The 17,582-nt window shown below is 49.2% G+C and overlaps 5 protein-coding genes across 5 annotated transcripts; 4 read left to right on the top strand and 1 right to left on the bottom strand.

The window, feature by feature from the left end:
• Positions 1-1,674: 1,674 nt before the first annotated feature.
• On the top strand, positions 1,675-6,735 carry C8Q69DRAFT_485751 (hypothetical protein; the record flags this gene model as incomplete). Its single annotated transcript, XM_028631849.1, has 7 exons — positions 1,675-1,700; positions 1,768-1,876; positions 2,026-2,070; positions 2,125-2,284; positions 2,341-2,593; positions 4,092-5,475; positions 5,509-6,735. 7 exons carry the CDS (start codon positions 1,675-1,677, stop codon positions 6,733-6,735), a joined length of 3,204 nt encoding a protein of 1,067 aa, XP_028486431.1.
• Positions 6,736-7,477: 742 nt separating this feature from the next.
• On the top strand, positions 7,478-12,611 carry C8Q69DRAFT_205076 (RhoGAP domain protein). Its single transcript, XM_028626123.1, has 3 exons — positions 7,478-11,626; positions 11,679-12,260; positions 12,316-12,611. Exons 1-3 carry the CDS (start codon positions 7,795-7,797, stop codon positions 12,339-12,341), a joined length of 4,440 nt encoding a protein of 1,479 aa, XP_028486432.1. The 5' UTR covers positions 7,478-7,794; the 3' UTR covers positions 12,342-12,611.
• A 287-nt stretch (positions 12,612-12,898) lies between these two features.
• Positions 12,899-14,178, bottom strand: C8Q69DRAFT_461221 (putative cholesterol transporter). Its single transcript, XM_028630228.1, has 2 exons — positions 13,772-14,178; positions 12,899-13,675 (listed from the first exon to the last, which is right to left on the bottom strand). The coding sequence occupies exons 1-2, from the start codon at positions 13,839-13,841 to the stop codon at positions 13,023-13,025; spliced, it is 723 nt and encodes a 240-aa protein (XP_028486433.1). The 5' UTR covers positions 13,842-14,178; the 3' UTR covers positions 12,899-13,022.
• Positions 14,179-14,321: 143 nt separating this feature from the next.
• Positions 14,322-15,871, top strand: C8Q69DRAFT_461222 (putative methyltransferase). Its single transcript, XM_028630229.1, has 2 exons — positions 14,322-14,610; positions 14,720-15,871. The coding sequence occupies exons 1-2, from the start codon at positions 14,588-14,590 to the stop codon at positions 15,543-15,545; spliced, it is 849 nt and encodes a 282-aa protein (XP_028486434.1). The 5' UTR covers positions 14,322-14,587; the 3' UTR covers positions 15,546-15,871.
• Positions 15,872-16,150: 279 nt separating this feature from the next.
• C8Q69DRAFT_205138 (hypothetical protein) lies at positions 16,151-17,564 on the top strand. The gene is made up of 3 exons (XM_028626124.1): positions 16,151-16,628; positions 16,683-16,846; positions 16,955-17,564. The coding sequence occupies exons 1-3, from the start codon at positions 16,402-16,404 to the stop codon at positions 17,419-17,421; spliced, it is 858 nt and encodes a 285-aa protein (XP_028486435.1). The 5' UTR covers positions 16,151-16,401; the 3' UTR covers positions 17,422-17,564.
• Positions 17,565-17,582: the final 18 nt, after the last annotated feature.

Consider the following 17,582-nt stretch of genomic DNA (forward strand, 5'->3'; position numbering starts at 1 on the left):
TATATAGTAGAATTAAAGGTTAGATTTAATAGTAATTAAAATAAATTACTAATTCCTCTAACTTTTATTTTTTTAGAGGTTATTTATCTATCTATCTGTTTTATTAGGTTATCTAGATAATTTAATCTTAATAGCTCTATCTATAATTAGCTGATCTAACTATTATATATAGATCTAGTTATCTTATTATCCTTTATTATCTATCCTAGGTCTTAGCAGGTCTGGATTAAGTATTGTAGCCCTAGTTTATAATATACTGTTATATTAAATTTTATATTTTTTAAAACTTAAATAAATATTTTTTAAATAACTTTTATAAAAAAATTTATATATAAAAATTAAATATTTAGTCTTATTTTATAAATACAATTAATAAAATCTTATATATTATATATAATTTTATTGAGAAAAACTTAATTAAAAAGGTTAAGTTTTCTATATTTTAGCTATTTTTACTACTTTTTTTATAAAAGTAGCTAATTTTAAATGGATTTTATTTAATAAATTTATATATAAAGCCTATTATATTATTAAATATATAGAAAATATAAGATAAAAGCTTTAATTTTTATATATAAAATTTTTTGAAAAAAGTTTATATTTATATAATAGGTAAGGGCTAAAATATATATAATTATACTTTTTTTAAGGATAAACTTTAAACTTATATAATATAAGAACCTCTTAATTTAAAAAATTTAAAAAAATATATTATATACTTAGATCAATATATTTTAATATAATACTATTTTACAGGAGATTTTATTTAATTTATTCTGGTTAGTAAGGTTTAAAAACATCGAGATTTTTAGTAGGGCGAAAAAAAGTGTCGAAAACTTTTGGACGCGACTGTAACTAGTCAAAGGAACACGCAGGTCCTTGGTATTGCGCCATCTGCGGACCTCTGGATTGGTCGCAATGGCGCGAAATAATGAGCAGCCGTCTTACTTATTCGGCCGAAGCGGGATCTGTTGTACGAGTACGTTCTCTATACCATCCATCGGACCCCACTATAAGGGCAAAGAAGGGGAGTTGATCAACTTGAAATCAATAGTCGTAGTAATATTGCTGGAGAGATTTTTATTTATTTATTTATTTATTTTTTTAATCGTAATATCCCTGATATTAAGTGGGATGTGGTGATGAGGGGAAATCAATGAGGCCGCGAGCGATGTCGGATGTGCTGAAGCTGGAAAAGAGCTAATTATCTGCATAACCAGACGGCCGATTATTGTCATCGCTGGCATGCCTCAATAATAATAATATTATTCACTGGTTTGCAGCGGACTGGAGCCAAAATGCAATAGCTCCCCTAATTCACCTCATCTCTCTGCTTCCCAAACAGCAGACATATGGACAATAATGGAGGCGCTCGACCGCACTAAACAGCCCACTATGGATGGCCTCACCGGGGACCAATCAGATGCCTTATTTCCAGGGCGGCAGCGGATTGCGTGATTGCGAACGAGGGGATGAACGGACGGAGAAGCTCAATTGCTGGATGTTTGGGCTTGTGGAGTTGGGGAGAGGGGTTGCCAGCTGCTTTTTATCTTGAGCCTTCTCCCGCTGCTACTACTACGGAACTATCGTCTTCTCTTTCTTCTGCTTCACCAGCTCTCTCTCCCTTGTCTTCGTCCGTGGAACATATACCGGTACAGACGTCAATAATTCACAATGGCTCAGGAACAGCGTGCTGCCCCGTAAGGACATCCTGGCGGTTCCCCTCACCGCGAAAGGCCTCAATTACTGACCAAAACGGTCGTACAGTCTCCGTCTCGGCTCCATCGCCCCCAACTTCGACGCTGAGACCACCGGCGGAAAGATCAACTTCCACGAGTTCATCGGTGACAACTGGGTCGTCCTCTTCTCCCATCCTGTAAGTATACACAGCGGCCTATTTGGAACCTCGTTCGCGCAACCCCCCGCGTCTGTCGAGGAGAAGAAAGGACATTGCTGACCTGGCGCTTTTCATACTAGGATGACTTCACCCCCATCTGTACCACCGAGCTCGGTGCCTTCGCCAAGCTCGAGCCTGAGTTCGCTGCTCGTGGTGTCAAGCTCATCGGTCTGGTGAGTTAAATCGTGAATAGGAACTCTCAGCGGACAGGACTGATTGTCACCTAGAGCGCCAACAACATCGACTCCCACAAGGAGTGGATCAAGGACATTGACGAGGTTACCGGCTCCAACCTCAAGTTCCCCATCATCTCCGACCCCGAGCGCAAGGTCGCCCACCTCTACGACATGGTTGACTACGATGACACCACCAACGTCGACCAGAAGGGTATGTATCCCTATCCACTGTGCCATTGCTAAGAATGGGCCGCTGACGTTGAATAGGCATTGCCCTCACCATCCGTTCCGTCTTCGTTATCGACCCCAAGAAGAAGATCCGTCTGATCATCAGCTACCCCGCCTCCACTGGCCGTAACACCGCCGAGGTCCTCCGTGTCGTTGATGCTCTCCAGACCACCGACAAGAACGGTGTCACCACTCCCATCAACTGGCTTCCCGGTGATGACGTCGTCATCCCTCCTACCGTCTCCACTGAGGACGCCCAGAAGAAGTTCGGTGATGTCCGCGTTGTCAAGCCGTAAGTTCATTGTCCCAGTAGTCTCACAACTGTTCAAGCGAAGGCATTGCTAACGTATTCATCTATAGTTACCTCCGATACACCACCCTGAAGAAGGAGTAAATATCGAGCCAAGAGCGTTGAATAAAAGACAGGCGGAACAGGGGAGGATGAAAAGAGGAGGAATAATAACTTTTGATACCTTATGATAGCCTTCTGATGCCCACATGTTGTTTGGCATTATTATCAATTTAAAAATTTGCGTGCAGTCCGCGGAAATACCCTTCTGTATGTATATGCGGTATTCTTAGAACTATGAACTATACTTAGGAAGTCACGCTTTCTAGTTATAACACTGGAATGCCTATCGTCGTAGCAGTCTTAGCAGTAGTAGATGCCATTCGGTCTGGAAAATACGTGTTTCAGCATGTATATTTCGCAGTCTTGCAGCCCAATTGTTAAGTACGGAGTAGAAAACCACAAAGAAACCAACGTAGCGACAGTGTAACTGTGTATTCACCTATCCAAGACCAGTAGATTCGAACTTTCACGAGAACAATTTATAAAGCCCCATGTATATAACTAATTATCTAGTGGGGCATGGCTCTGCCTAGAGTGTTATTGCAGAATGTAGAGAGACTGACATTTAAACTCGCCGAATTGTATCTATTGGAGAATCCCGCCAGCGCCGGCTAGACTACTTAAGTACACTAAGTACACTTTGGCGGTCAAGGAAGGGAGGAGGCTGAGAGAAACCCCATCCGTGTCCACACCTCATCGCAAACCATCGCTTTTCTTTATTTTGGCTCGGATTTCGTCTTTGTCATCTCTGGAGAATGTTGCTCCACGAGCTCTGACTTCTCTTTCCCCTCTGTTATACCCGGGCTCATTGGCGAAATACCAGCCTCACGGACGAAGCCCCTGTCTCCAACTCCCACTCTCGGCTGCCTGATGTGTCCCTAGCGCGCGATGCGTTGAACGAGTTATTTCCTATCCCCGACCACAAGATAACGATTGAATCCGCGACGATCTGGACCATCTTCGCCTCTTTATACCGTGCTCGTCGGGTTACGGAATTGATTGCATGATATCGAAGCTCTTGGGCTTCTGGATCCGGGGTCTCGTCGACGATTGAGGACCCCGAAGGCCAGTTGTATGCGGGGCAGTCGAATAATTACATCTGTTCGATTACTCTCGCTGGGATCGCTACCGGTTGGTATCTGAATAGGCCCTTTCGAAACGGACCGGTATCGAACGCATATCGTCGATTATTCTCCTCGGGGCTGGTGCTGCGGCGCCGAGATCGAGGGCGGAAGCAACATCGCATCGCACATCTTTATCACGTTTCTGGAGTGTCACGAAGAATATAATCGATAACGATCGCGACATCGGTTTCCTCTCCGCGACTCGAATACTACTAGTTTTCTAGTATCAGGGAACAAAAAACGATCCTGTTACTCACTCAGCGACCCGCGGACTTCACCTGTTAGGATATCACAATGTCTCGAAGTCAGTCTAGTCTGAGCAGCGCAGACGCCGGAAAGGATGATGGGCTGGCGACGCACGCTTCTGCAGCTGCCGCTGGAGCGTCTTCTGCGGCAACTCAGCAGAACCCGGTGGCCGGCCCTATCAATCTGTCTGGGTTAGTCTGCAACGTACGCAGGACGACAGGCAGAGAGCCTCACGCTCTTGTCGGGGCTACAACAACTATTCTGGGCGACAAGCTATACGTTTTTGGTGGCCGTATGCTATCGAGGACTCGTCCGCAGCTGACATCCGATCTATATGAGCTTGATCTGATTCGACGGCATTGGACGAAGGTAGAAGCCACAGGAGACATTCCTCCACCCCGTTATTTTCACAGCATGTGCGCTTTGGGTGACACTAAGCTCGTCTGCTACGGAGGCATGTCTCCGGCGCCTACCTCCAAGGATAGTCCTGGCGGCACTTCTGCAGGCGCGGAACCGCAGGCTGAGAAAGTTACGGTCATGTCAGATATACATATATTTGATGTCCTGACGAGGGCGTGGACTCTGGTCCCGACAAATGGTTCGCCGCAAGGTCGCTATGCACACTGTGCCACCATATTGCCATCGAGTGCATATTTCACGTCCGCAAACGCTCCTCTATCTGCGATTCATCACAATCCTTCGTCGTCGGCTCCGCACCAGGGCTCAATTGGCGTGGACATTGATGGCCAGGGCGGAGCAGAGATGATAGTCGTCGGGGGCCAAGACGCTTCCAACCACTATATCGAGCAGATCAGTGTCTTTAACCTCCGGAACCTGCAGTGGACTGCCACATCCAGTCTTGGGAGAAGCTGTGGTGCGTATCGGAGTGTTGTAGCACCACTGACAGGAATGGACGCCTCCGAAGTGGGGGCCGAGTCTACCGACCAGGAAGCATCCCGGACGCCAGTTGATACTGATGGTAAAGGGTCGCCAATGCTTATATACTCAAATTACAATTTCTTGGATGTGAAGCTGGAGCTTCAGATACGCCTTCCAGATGGCCGGTTGGTTGAGAAGCCAATGCAGAGTCAAGCCTCCCCTCCTGGTCTGAGGTTTCCCAATGGCGGCGTGATCAACGGACATTTCGTTGTCAGCGGCACCTACCTTACATCCTCCAAACAGGAGTACGCTCTATGGGCGCTCGATCTGAAGACCCTCACGTGGTCCCGGATTGACGCTGGGGGCACAATTTTTGGCCACGGAAGTTGGAACCGTGGTGTCTTGTGGGAACGCAGGAACATGTTCGTGATCCTTGGGCACCGCAAGAGGAGTCTAGTTGAGGACTACAATCACCGGAGGATCAATTTCTCTCACGTCTGTATGGTCGAGCTGGAGGCGTTCGGACTGTACAATAACCCTTGCAGGACAGCACCGACATCCGGATACGTCTCCGTAAGCGCGCCGCCTGTTCCTGCGTCCCTTCAGCCAAAGCTGGCACAGTTGACGTCTGGAGGAAGGCCCTTCTCTTCTGCTTCGGATGCTTTGGGCAAACTTGCCATGTCCTTCATTGAGGTTGCAGATATGGAAATCCAGGCCGTGGGCGGAGAACGGATACCCGTCAGTTCGCGCATCCTGAGCCGCAGATGGGGTCCCTTTTTCATTCAGCTCGTGAGGGAATCCTCCGACAGTGGGATCTCGGATTCTGAGACTCTGCGGCCTACCACTGGAATGTATCCCAGTCGCAATTCTGTCGTCACGATCACTCCTCCAGTCCGCAAGAACAGCGCTTATTCCGTCGCTACCACTCTCGTCAACGATCAAGCTTCCAGTATCAAAAGCCCGCCGTCTTTTATGTCTAACCTTGAGATACCCTCTGCGCATGGCTTGGCTCCTACATCTCGTCCCCGCGTTCTCTACCTACCTCACACGTACCTGACCATCCAACTTCTTGTTTACTATCTCTATACGTCTTCACTTCCTCCGATCTCCTCTCCGCTGTGCACGCCGCAAATCCTATGTTCACTTCTTCAACTTGCGCGTCCCTACCAGGTCGATGGTCTTTTGGAAGCCACCGTGGAAAGGCTTCACCAAGTACTTGACGGAAGGAATGCGGCCGCTGTCTTCAATGCGGCCGCCATGGCTGCTGGAGGAGGCCGCGGAACAGGCTTTGTCAGTGGGCCAAGTGGTACGCTTGAAGCTCTCAACGGAGTACACGCTGCGCATGAGTACAGCCGGCAGAATTCCGTCGCCACTGGTCAACAGAGTGTCCTAACATCGGACTCTTCGGACACCGAGCCGGGCGGCCTAGGAGGAGGTAGGGCAGACCCAACGAGTTCTCGAGAACTGCCGCTTCGTTTCAACACTGGCTTTCGCAAAAAGCAGCCGCGAAGAATGCCTTCCTCGGATCGGGACCGCGAGGACTCTATCAGCAATGCCAGTACTGCCACTTCAGCGTCGACGGGGACGAGCCATAGTCAGGCGGAGTCCGATATCATCGGTGAAAACGCTCGTCCAGGCCTTCGAAGCCGACGTCACACAGATGCCGATGGACAGTTTGAGGAGATCTGGTCTGGAGATGTTAGCAGTGTCATTGGTCTCCAGAAACGTGGACTGCGTGGTCTGATGGAGGGCCGGAGGCTGAGGGAACGCAGTGCCAAACCCATGGGCAGTGGAGCTGGGGGCGCGCCTATGGATGGACATACGAACATTTAATAATATATATATCTTGACATGCTTTCCAGGTTGATAGAGGAGCTATGGTTGAATGTCTTGTCTTCTTTACGCAGAATATATTTTGGTCCGGGAGATCATACACATATGTTGTGGCGTGCATTTGTATATATCGTCTGGTAATATCTCCAACAATGGAAATTAGATTCTTTGTTGGGACCTGATTGATTGATTCTATCCTATCGATATAAATATAATGATATAATACTATAATGATAATGATAATAATAATAATAATACAGACGAACACCACGTGACCGCAGCCGTAACGGTCGACTTCCGGATTCGTCGTAGCCTGCCTGATGGGGCAGAGACGATCAACGCCTCGACCTTCGTCCATTCTCCATCTCCATCTCCATTCTATCTATCCTCTAACTAGACGATCTAGAGCATGCCAGTCACCGTGATGCGCGCAGTATGAGTCTGTCTCTTCTCCGTCTTGTTTTCAGTTAACTAACTAACTAGCTATCCTGCTGCTTACTGATACTTATCAACGCTTAGGCCGGTTAATTGCCGAGTCTCCACCAAGAGAGCAGAAGAAAAAAAAAAGCTTATGTGCTCGGCCAGACCCGTCGCCAGCATAACCTTGGGGCATTAATTCACCCCCTTATTATCGACTCCTCCTGTCTAGAGTCCAAACAGGTATCGCGAACTCACTAGCTCATCTGCGAATTCAACGACCCCCCCCCTATTTCCTCTATCTTCTTGGCTCTCCTCTTCTGCCCCGTTACTGGCTGCGGGCCTTTGCGGCGCTACAGGTTGGCGGGACCCCCTGAGCTTCAGCACTGCACGCTCGTTCCCCCCGACACATCAAGGTCCAAGGCCCGTGGGTTCTGGCAGTCTGGCTAACCGCGATCGCTGTGCGCTCCGTGGACCGTGTGCTTCAATCCGTGCTTCGACGCTCTCCCGTGCTGTCCATCATTATTCGCCGGCCTGCAGAAGTATTATCATTCCTCTCTCCTGGCGTTTCATCCTGTTCCTGTGTCTTGTCGTCTCCCCGCTTGCAGATGCTGGTCAGAGGATCTGGTCTGCGAACGAGCTATGTCGCAGGTGCGGCGACAAGACTATGATGACGACCTCCAAGTCTCGTCTCCGAAGCTCCCCTATTCTCCAACCACGCGCAAGGACTATGCCACCCTACATTCTCCATCTAGTAATAGGAATCTCCTCTCTCGTGATTACCTGAACGAGCGCCTGGACGGACAGGTCTCCAATCCGATCAACGTGACTGTCGCAGCTCTGCGCCGACCGAGTCTGTCCCCTCTTAACACCAATCCTCGATCCGAACCACCTGCAAAAGTAAAATCGCCGGAGACTTCCCCTCGGAGCCCTGGCTCGCTGCCGTCTGTTGCTGACCACTTGCGGCTCGATCCCCAATCACCGAGGGACCCCATATCTTCTCATTATCCGAGCTTTCCAGTCCCTCCGTCGCGATCACCGCAGCAGACTCTGGCCCTCAGGAAGCCCGAACATGGTGGAAATATGACTGAACAGACCGTCCACGATCAATCGCAAAAGGGGTCAGACGTCGCGAGCCCGGTGCAGTCGCAGACGTCCGCGCCAACGTCGCCTGCGAATTCCTCCACGGGGCCAGGGGATCGGCCGCGCGTGATGCCCCGGACATCATCGATAGATTCCGCCATATCCTCTTTGTCCTTGCCCTCCCACTCGCAGAAATCTTCGTCGGACACGAATGCGGTCAGTACGGCGGACATTAACAACCTTATAACGGCCGCCGGTTCGGCCGAGGCATTGATCGTGCATCTTCTGAAAGAAAAGCATCATGCCGCTTCTCAGAATTCGCAGCTCTGGAAGTTGGTGGACAAACAAAGGGCGCTCCTCCTGGGTCTGAACAAGGACCTGGAACGCGCACTCAAGGACAAGGACAGATATCGCAAAAAGCTCAAGGAGTTGCAGTGTCAGGTACCGCCCCTGCCGCCAGGTGTAGTCTCGCAGACATCCGATGGACAGACTAGCCCGCGTGATGTTCTTCCAGCGCACGAAGCCGGTCCAGAAGAGCACTTCAACAAGCACGATCAAATGACCCGGAGCAATCCTACGCTATATGTTGAGCAGACGTCGCCGCCACTTGAAGATGGACGTATGACGGCCGGATTTCCCGCTCCGCCACAATCAGAGGCCGGCAGGTCACATACTTCGTTTGCCAACAACGGATCCCCTGTGTTGGATACAACCACCTCCACTTCTGCAGCTCCCGCCTCATCTAGCAAACGCGATGATGGCAATTTGCAGCAGGAAGCGGGTTTCTTAGCTGGTTCTACTGTGATACAACATGGTGCTGTCGCCAGCGAAACATTATCAGAGAATAGTATACCATCAACTCTACCTCCACCAAATAGAAAGCCCCCGCCTGCACCCCTCAATCTGGGTGGAGATGAACATACCGACATGCATCGAACCCAGGATCTTCTGGACGCTTCCGACTCGGACTATGACAATGATGTACTGGAGGTTGACGAAATTCCGACAGCACAGAGAGGTCGCAGGCCAACAAGGGAAGACGACGATAGAGAACGCGAGGCTGCTTTCATGAGAGAACAAGATGCTCGCAGCCGGTCGAATAAGAATAAATCGCAGATGTCTCAGCGAAGTCTAACGGTTTCAGATGGAATTTCGCCTACGACCCAAGCCCCTCAAGCAAATCTGCCCTCTAGTCCGCGCCGGATGCTCGCCCAACCTCCGCCCTTCGCAGGTGCAGGGTATCTATCTCCGCTGGAATCGCTGGCGTCTGTTCTTTCTCCTGATAACAACCGATCCACGGCAGCATCTCCCGAACTTCGCCGTGTAGCGTCTCCTCCAATGAGCCCCGGATTACCTGTGAGCCCAAGGCCGAGTGATCGCCCTATAGGATCACCGCTACCACGGACACCAAGGGACGCTTCAGGTATGGCCTCGCCGCCCATGTCGCCCAGGAACGATACAGCAGGACGCCCTGCTCCAATTGCTTCTCCGACAATGCGAAAGCCCAATGGCAGCCAGCCCTTGTCACCTGTTACTGCATCCCCCGAGATGACAATACCCACCATTGACGCGAATATCAAGATCGACAGTCCACGGGATATGCCAGATATAAAAAAGGGCATCTATCAGGGTTTAATATCTGAGGAATACCCAGGTCTTCTCTTGCCGCCGAATGCGCTCCCCTCTATAGAAGTGAAGGTTGCGTCGTCTCGGTTGCGACCCTCGAGGAACAGTTATCTGGGGCTGAAATCAACGGAGGAGGAGCCTGTTTTCACATTGAGTGTGTTCTCCAGGTCCAGTAGGTCTGAGCTCTGGCGGGTAGAAAAGGTCATCATGGCTCTTCCTCAGCTAGATCATCAGATCAGACAAGTGTCGGGTTTTGCCGGAAAGCTGCCGGATCGTTCCACCTTCAGTGGACATTCTCCTGCGAAGGTGGACGCTAGACGCGCTGCACTGAACGAGTATTTCGAGTCTCTTCTTGACACTCCCATGGATGAAACAGCAGCCCTGGTGATCTGTCGCTTCCTCACCAGCGATGCCATCGAGCCTCGCGATGATGAGACTACCTTGCTTAAGAACAATGGCAAGGCAAGCCCTGAGATCCTACGCGGCCCCGACGGAAAACCAAGGAAGGAAGGCTATCTCACCAAGCGAGGAAAGAATTTTGGCGGATGGAAGGCCAGATATTTTGTGCTGCACGGACCAGAACTAAAGTACTTCGAGTCGCCGGGCGGCCCGCATCTGGGAACTATCAAAATATACAATGCCCAAATTGGGAAGCAGTCACAACATACTGGCCCTCAGAATGGCCAAGGAGAGGACGACTCAGATAATCAGTACCGTCATGCATTCCTTATCCTGGAGCCGAAAAAGAAAGATTCATCCGCTCTCGTTCGCCACGTACTCTGTGCTGAGAGTGACGAGGAGCGAGACGAATGGGTCGAAGCGCTGTTGCAATACGTTGAGTCGCAATCCTCCGGCGAAGATGCAGCGAACAGCACCTCGAAGGGGCATGCTGGACACTCTGGGCATGCACAGACCAAGCAACCGCCCAACTCTGGCCCAACGCGGCAGAGGTCGTTCCATAGCGGTTCAAAGAAGGGCAGCAGCAAAGGAACGACCAGTCCTGAAAACGATTTCATTGATAATACAGTTCATAATGCTGTCCAGGGTTTTAGTTATGACGATGCTGTTCCTGCGGAACCGCCCATCTATGGCCCGCCCTATGACAAAGATGTGTCTAGACCCTCTCAAAGTCAACTGGCGCCATTGAATGAACATGCAGATTTTGATCCCGCCCGCCAGCAGAGTCCGGATCAAGGATCCTTGAACTCGAACACCTCGAAGGTGATATCGGGCCCGAGGAACGGTGCTGTCATTCAGGATGTAGGGGCCTGGGGAAATAAACCCTCTCTTACGACAAAGGAGAAAAAGCGCAGTATCTGGGGCTTCCGCACGAGGTCGTCATCGGACCTAGCCACGCAAATTCAGGCGAGCTACGAGACGCAGACAAGTTTCGGTCATGGAAGCAATTCAAGTGAGCGAAAGGGGCCTGTCAGGGCAGTTTTCGGTATCCCCTTGGCGGAAGCTGTTGAATTTTGTGGACCCAGGGGACTGGATGTCGGCCTTCCGGCAGTGGTGTATCGATGCATCGAATATCTTCAGGCCAAGGGGGCAGAATCCGAGGAAGGTATCTTCCGACTTAGCGGGTCTAACCTTGTGGTCAAAGCACTCAAGGAACGGTTTAATGCGGAGGGTGATGTGGATTTCCTGGAAGGAGACCATTACTACGACGTCCATGCTGTGGCATCTCTATTCAAGCAATATCTGCGAGAGCTGCCTACAACGGTATTGACACGCGAGCTTCATCTGGAATTTTTGCGTGTGCTCGGTGAGTGATCCCCACCTGTTATAGTTGTGTTTCCGTACTAATAACTTCGCAGAGCTGAATGAGAAACCCAAGAAGATCGCTGCATTCAATATTCTTGTGCACAGACTTCCAAAAGCAAACCTGTCTTTGCTGCAAGCTCTATCGCAATTCTTGATCAGAATTATCAATAACTCCGATGTCAACAAGATGACTGTGAGAAACGTCGGTATTGTCTTTGCGCCAACACTGAACATCCCGGCGCCTGTTTTCTCTATGTTTTTGACCGACTATGATGAAATTTTTGGCGATGCGCCGGCAGTCAGTGAGAAAACGGTTGAGATCACCGTGGATCATTCCACGGATGAGGCGCGGTCTCCTCGCCATCACGCGTTCTCTGACCCCGCGCCTGGTTACGACCAGCGATATGGTGATACAGCAGGTACTCCGAGAGGGCATTATAATGGTATCCAGCCAGCGTACGATCAGTACTCATACAACACTCAGCCTCATGACTCGGCCCAGCAATGGAATCAGATGTTAGCCCCCAATGTCGGCAATCCCGCCACGAGTAAAGCGAAGAGAAGGGAGAGCTCCATGCTCTTTATGGATATTGGCCACAGAAAGCACCCGATGACGGATCTACGCGGCGACCCTGGTAGGCGTCATTCATCCTGACTAGGCATTAAACACCGGCTAACACTAGGGTTTAGTCGCAGAAGAGACTGCATTCGAATAGTCGAGAGCGGACAGAAGCCATGTGAGCTCATGTTTGCTTTCATCATTGGCCTCGTCCCGACATTGTATCTCAGCTGCTCCCCGGTAGCGAGACGAAACTCACGAGTTGTATGACGCGAATCAGCACCGTTCGGAGCCTGGCTGCATCTGAACCAAAGGCACAGATATATGTATAATCTAATGGTTAATATGGGAGTACGCAGGTAGCGTAGCCTGTGCTACTATTGGCGCCTTGGAGTTGAGACTTGATTTCACCGACTTCGTTTCATCGACATGCTACTTTTTTTTTTATCTATTTTGTGTCTACCCCCGACCCTCCTCTTTTAGCGTCTTCCATTCTCCAGATTCCATTGAGCATTGGGTCGGGCAGTATACCCGCCCTATCCCCTTTCTTTTCTCTTTCAAGGACTCCATGTGGCCTGTGCTGGAAAACACTTCGGCCGGGTTGAAGTATGCAACAAAAGCAAGTCCCCAGTTTCTTTCCTACTACATCCAAGGTGTCCTATAGGGTCGAATGACATGGTGTGCTATCTTCGACAATCATAGCCAAAATTTGGAATTCCATCTCTTTCCTGGACGATAGACTAGCCGGTCTAGCCGGTACCAGCTACTAGGAGACGGCAAGTAGAGTAACTCATTTCGCATTGCGAAGGAACTATACATAATTTGAATCATAACCCTCTTAAAACCTAGACCGATCGCCCGCCCAAAACCCCATAACTGCTCCGTTTTCAGCAACCCACGCGCGGGCACCATCAACCAGAGCCTTGGCCAAGCCTTTATTTTTATTCTTGCCATCCCCCGAGTCCGCGCTGCCAGCCAACCCACCAGCAGTAGAAGAGGAGACATGCTGACCGGTCGCATACTCCGAACCCATACTAGGCAAGACATTATCCCCAGCACTCAAACTCACAAACAGCGCAAAGGGAACCAGCCAAACACACAATCCGAAATACGACGCAATCTCCGTAAAAGTAGGCATATCCTCCACCACGTGCTGCTGATAATACGGCTGTCTCCACGACCCCGGTCCCCTAGCTGGAGGAACTATCGGTTTCGAAAAATGCCTGAACCAAAGCCAATGATTCAACCCGACCAACGCGCAAGAGAGGATGAAGAGTGAATCGGACAGCTTAACGATCGGGAAGCGTCGGAGGTTGCTGGCGTAGACGAGATGGGATATAATGCTGAGGAGGGATAGGAGGAATGGGAAGCCATCGAAGAGCCAGAGGAGGGATTGGATGATGATTATCGAGTATATTAACCGGGAGAGGAGACGGCGCGTGAGGACGGTGTGTTCTTCGACTAGTTCGGAGAGGTAGTATAGGCCGGAGGCTGGAAGAATGTATCATGTATTGTTAGATAGATTCTATTATTTTTCTTTTGATTTGCTTGTCTTTCGCTGGTAGGGTTCATTCAGAGTCTTCATACCTATGGCTAGAGTAAGGAAGGCGAAGCCGACTATGACGCCTAGGTAGCCTAGGAGAGGAAGAATCCACATGGTGTTGGATTGTTATGAGTGTTTCAAATATAGAGGAACGGGTATGCGGTGCCTTAATGGCGCGGGATAGGTGGTCTTTTCTCCTACTCCGTGGAGAGTTGCTTTCAAGGCGATTGACAGACGCGGAGAATGAATGAGTGTATTCTAGATATGGATGCAGATCAGACGAATTGCGCTGCCATTGCGCGGAGGGGAGGCCGGAATGACCGGGATAGTCTCGATGATGGATGCGTCTAGCAGAGCGTATGCACTCGCGATTCTCCTGGAGTTGAACTATACTCGTACGGACACGAGTAGTAAGTAGTTGTAGTAGTAGATAGATAGTACTGTAGTTTCGAATGAATCCGGACAAGCAAGACCGAAGCGGAAGTTCCATGCTGTCATCTACTTGATGCCTGAGGTTTCCACAAAATGCCTGAGGCATCAACAAAGAATGATTCCTCCAGAGAAAAAAGTTCGCCCCACTTTTCACCGCAATCGCTCCGATAATAATTAATGAATTAATCAATTATTATTTTGTTGCTACTGATTGATGAACAGTGCCCATTCTAAACAGTCTCTTGACACGAAAGAAAAGTGCTTCTTTTGATGATTGTTTGAGACCATAATCTCCTTATCCCGGCCAACGTTCGCGATCTCTTTCATCCTTTGTCTCTTGCACGAGCGCCGCCGTATCGCTTCATTATCAGCAGCAGCTTTTTTTCCCGATCGAATCGAGCGCGAAGCTCACTGCATATTAGCCCAGGATGTCGCGCCCTGAAGATATTCTGTACGTTTGGCATTGATTTTTCAAGAGGCGATTGTTATTATATATATTGGGCTATCATTCCTCCATGACAACTCAAACAGAAAGACTGATTGCTTTGCTACAATTATAGACCACCAGACCTTTTCTACAACGATGACGAATCGCGAAAATACACCACATCCTCCCGTATCCGCAACATCCAGTCGGACATGACACATCGAGCGCTCGAGCTCCTCGATCTCAAATCACCTTCTCTGATTCTCGACGTCGGCTGCGGCTCCGGTCTATCAGGAGAAATACTCTCAGAAGTACCACCAGAGGAAGGCGGACCGCACACTTGGATCGGAATGGACATCTCGCCCAGCATGCTGGACGTCGCACTCCGACGAGACGTAGAGGGCGATCTTCTCCTCGCTGATATCGGACAAGGCGTTCCCTTCCGACCTGGCTCATTCGACGCGGCCATCAGCATCAGTGCGATCCAGTGGCTTTGCAACGCGGAAACAAGCGACGTCAGTCCCGAAGGACGACTACGCAGATTTTTCGAGGGTCTCTACGCCAGTCTCCGTCGGGGTGGTCGTGCCGTCTGCCAATTCTACCCGAAGAATGATCTCCAAAGAAACATGATCAGTGCCGCTGCCATGCGGGCCGGTTTCGGCGCTGGTATTCTGGAAGATGACCCGGGTACGAAGAACAGTAAGCTCTATCTTGTGCTTACAGTCGGCGGAGGCGGTCTTCAAGGTGATATTACAAATGTTGTTGATGGAATGGATGATGTCGATATCTTGGACGCTAGGAGAAAAGCAGCAAAGGAGTCCAGACGGTCACAAGCGGCAGCAGATAAGAAAGGTAGTAAGGCGTGGATCTTAAGGAAAAAGGAGCAAATGACGAGAAAGGGAAAGATTGTTAAAGCCAACTCGAAATATACAGGCAGGAAGAGAGGTCCTGTTTTTTGAGTTGTGCTTTTTCTTTTTTCTTTTTTTTTGTTTATTTTATTTTTTTTTATGAAGATTCCCAAAAAGCAAAAAGCATAGAAGCTTCTTTTTTTAACGAAGTAATGATAATGGTATAACTACAACCTACTAATCTCACCTTTGGACCCCCATTAATCTGGTTGTTCTCTCGACCTTCTTAACATCCCCTGTATCTAACACGCCCAAGATTCTGTACGAGACAGTCTACCCTGCTGTTTCACAGGACCGGAATACGTTTGTCGCTACGTTTGAACCAAACTGGTCCAGGATCCAATACATAAAGGACGGCAACATCCGCCTAGAGATACGATTAACTAGCTTGAGTAAGACCAGGATATAACTAAATCAAGGAGACAAGCTCACTGGCTGACGATGTAAATTAGTCATGAAAACCAGCTTATTATCCAGCGGCGAGTAGCAGGCAAAGCATAAAAACATGTCAACTGTGTGTGTATTTAGAGGGAACGATTGTGATTATCCAAAATCTTACTCGTAACTAGTTAATATTAGTTAGTTAGTTGACCTGGTATTTCTTACATCACAGAGTCATGTGAGATTGACTTTAATACCTTCCACCTCATTATATTGTCTGAATTGAATGTATACCGACAGCTAAAAATACTTCGATTTTGCAGCTGCACGGAGCTAAATGTCTAAAAGAGCCCGGATTCTTCCATTCTAGTCTAGAGATGCTTGAGTTTTTTGACGGTGAATCTCTATATAACCAGCAAGAGGGACTTCCTACCTATCCATTAGGCACCGCTCCTTCCAAATTGAGGAATTTAAATACCTAGCACCCATTTCCAATTTCTCCCACGATCTTCACCACAAAGACAAGATGGTTCTTCCCAGCGAACAACAACCTCTCCAAGGAGACAACTCTCTTTCCTATACGCCCCAACGCTTCTTCTCAACAGCAGACTTCACCTCCGAAGAGGAGTTTTGTAACCACGCACTGGAGGCAGTTACTTCTGCGAGACACCACCAAGAGGTTGTATACACCCAGGTTCCACTGGCCTGGGGAGAGGCTGCTTTCAAGTATCTCGACGAGAAAGCTTCTTCTAGGTAAGATGAATCCTTCTACGGTCTTGGGGGGGCTTCATAATGCTTACTCCTCAGAAAACATTACAACGTAGTCACCCGCACTTTCTGGATTAGGATCATGCCTACTGAACTTCACGATTGTCACCAGATATGGGTGAGAGACGAGATGGTTCAGTGGCTACTTTGGGGTCTCTTGACCCCTAACGAAATCCTTTACCAGCGAACCCGTGTCGGAACTAGTAAGTAAATCACCATCATTTCAGCACACACACACACACACACACCTCTATCCCCTGGAATTGTGAGACATGCAATGGAGTTGCGCTAATAGTTCTAATAATCTACAGCAATCGAGTTTCAGTATGCCCCTTATGCCGGTTCTCGCAAAGAACCAGATCTTCTGCTGCGTCCCGATAATCAGAGACTTCCTGTTCTTGTTATCGAGTCAGGATGGTCCGAATCTATTCCTCGGCTTATGGATGACATGAATCTTTGGCTGGTTGGGGGGAATGGAACAGTGAAGATGGCCATTATTCTCAAGTGGGAAACTATCAGCAACACCAATCAGGTCCGTGGATTCGCCGAGGTCTACACTCTCGATTCCAACGGGATTCCCATCATGAGCCAGAGGGAGTCGATCTTCCCAGTTCCCCCTAACGCGCAAGCGCAGGAGATCAGACTGACCAAGCGTATGCTTTTTGGTAACGCGGCCTCTCCTGGCATGAACCCCAACATCAATTTGCCTCTGAAATTGGATCGCCTCAGGGTGGTAGCAAGGGATGCGTTATCCTTGATGGGTCTTGTGCCGGCGTGATCTACGGCCGGGTCGTTGCGCATTTGGGGCAGGTGTGGAATATTTAGCTATATTATTAATTAGAATGAATCAACTATAGATATAGTAGCCCAGAATATACTCGGAGGAGCCGAGACGGGCGATATATTCCTTGAAAGGGTAAAGCTAACCATACGAGGGGA

This window comes from Paecilomyces variotii, assembly GCF_004022145.1.
Source record: "Paecilomyces variotii strain CBS 101075 chromosome Unknown C8Q69scaffold_3, whole genome shotgun sequence".
Lineage (NCBI taxonomy): Eukaryota > Fungi > Ascomycota > Eurotiomycetes > Eurotiales > Thermoascaceae > Paecilomyces > Paecilomyces variotii.

Coding starts and splice junctions, on each gene's coding strand:
- C8Q69DRAFT_205138 (XM_028626124.1), top strand. CDS start 16,402: ATGGTTCTTCCCAGCGAACAACAACCTCTCCAAGGAGACAACTCTCTT. Junction 16,629..16,682: donor GACGAGAAAGCTTCTTCTAG/GTAAGATGAATC, acceptor CTTACTCCTCAG/AAAACATTACAACGTAGTCA. Junction 16,847..16,954: donor GCGAACCCGTGTCGGAACTA/GTAAGTAAATCA, acceptor AATAATCTACAG/CAATCGAGTTTCAGTATGCC.
- C8Q69DRAFT_461222 (XM_028630229.1), top strand. CDS start 14,588: ATGTCGCGCCCTGAAGATATTCT. Junction 14,611..14,719: donor TCGCGCCCTGAAGATATTCT/GTACGTTTGGCA, acceptor CTACAATTATAG/ACCACCAGACCTTTTCTACA.
- C8Q69DRAFT_461221 (XM_028630228.1), bottom strand. CDS start 13,841: ATGTGGATTCTTCCTCTCCTAGGCTACCTAGGCGTCATAGTCGGCTTC. Junction 13,676..13,771: donor CTTCCTTACTCTAGCCATAG/GTATGAAGACTC, acceptor ACATTCTTCCAG/CCTCCGGCCTATACTACCTC.
- C8Q69DRAFT_205076 (XM_028626123.1), top strand. CDS start 7,795: ATGTCGCAGGTGCGGCGACAAGACTATGATGACGACCTCCAAGTCTCG. Junction 11,627..11,678: donor GGAATTTTTGCGTGTGCTCG/GTGAGTGATCCC, acceptor ATAACTTCGCAG/AGCTGAATGAGAAACCCAAG. Junction 12,261..12,315: donor GGATCTACGCGGCGACCCTG/GTAGGCGTCATT, acceptor ACTAGGGTTTAG/TCGCAGAAGAGACTGCATTC.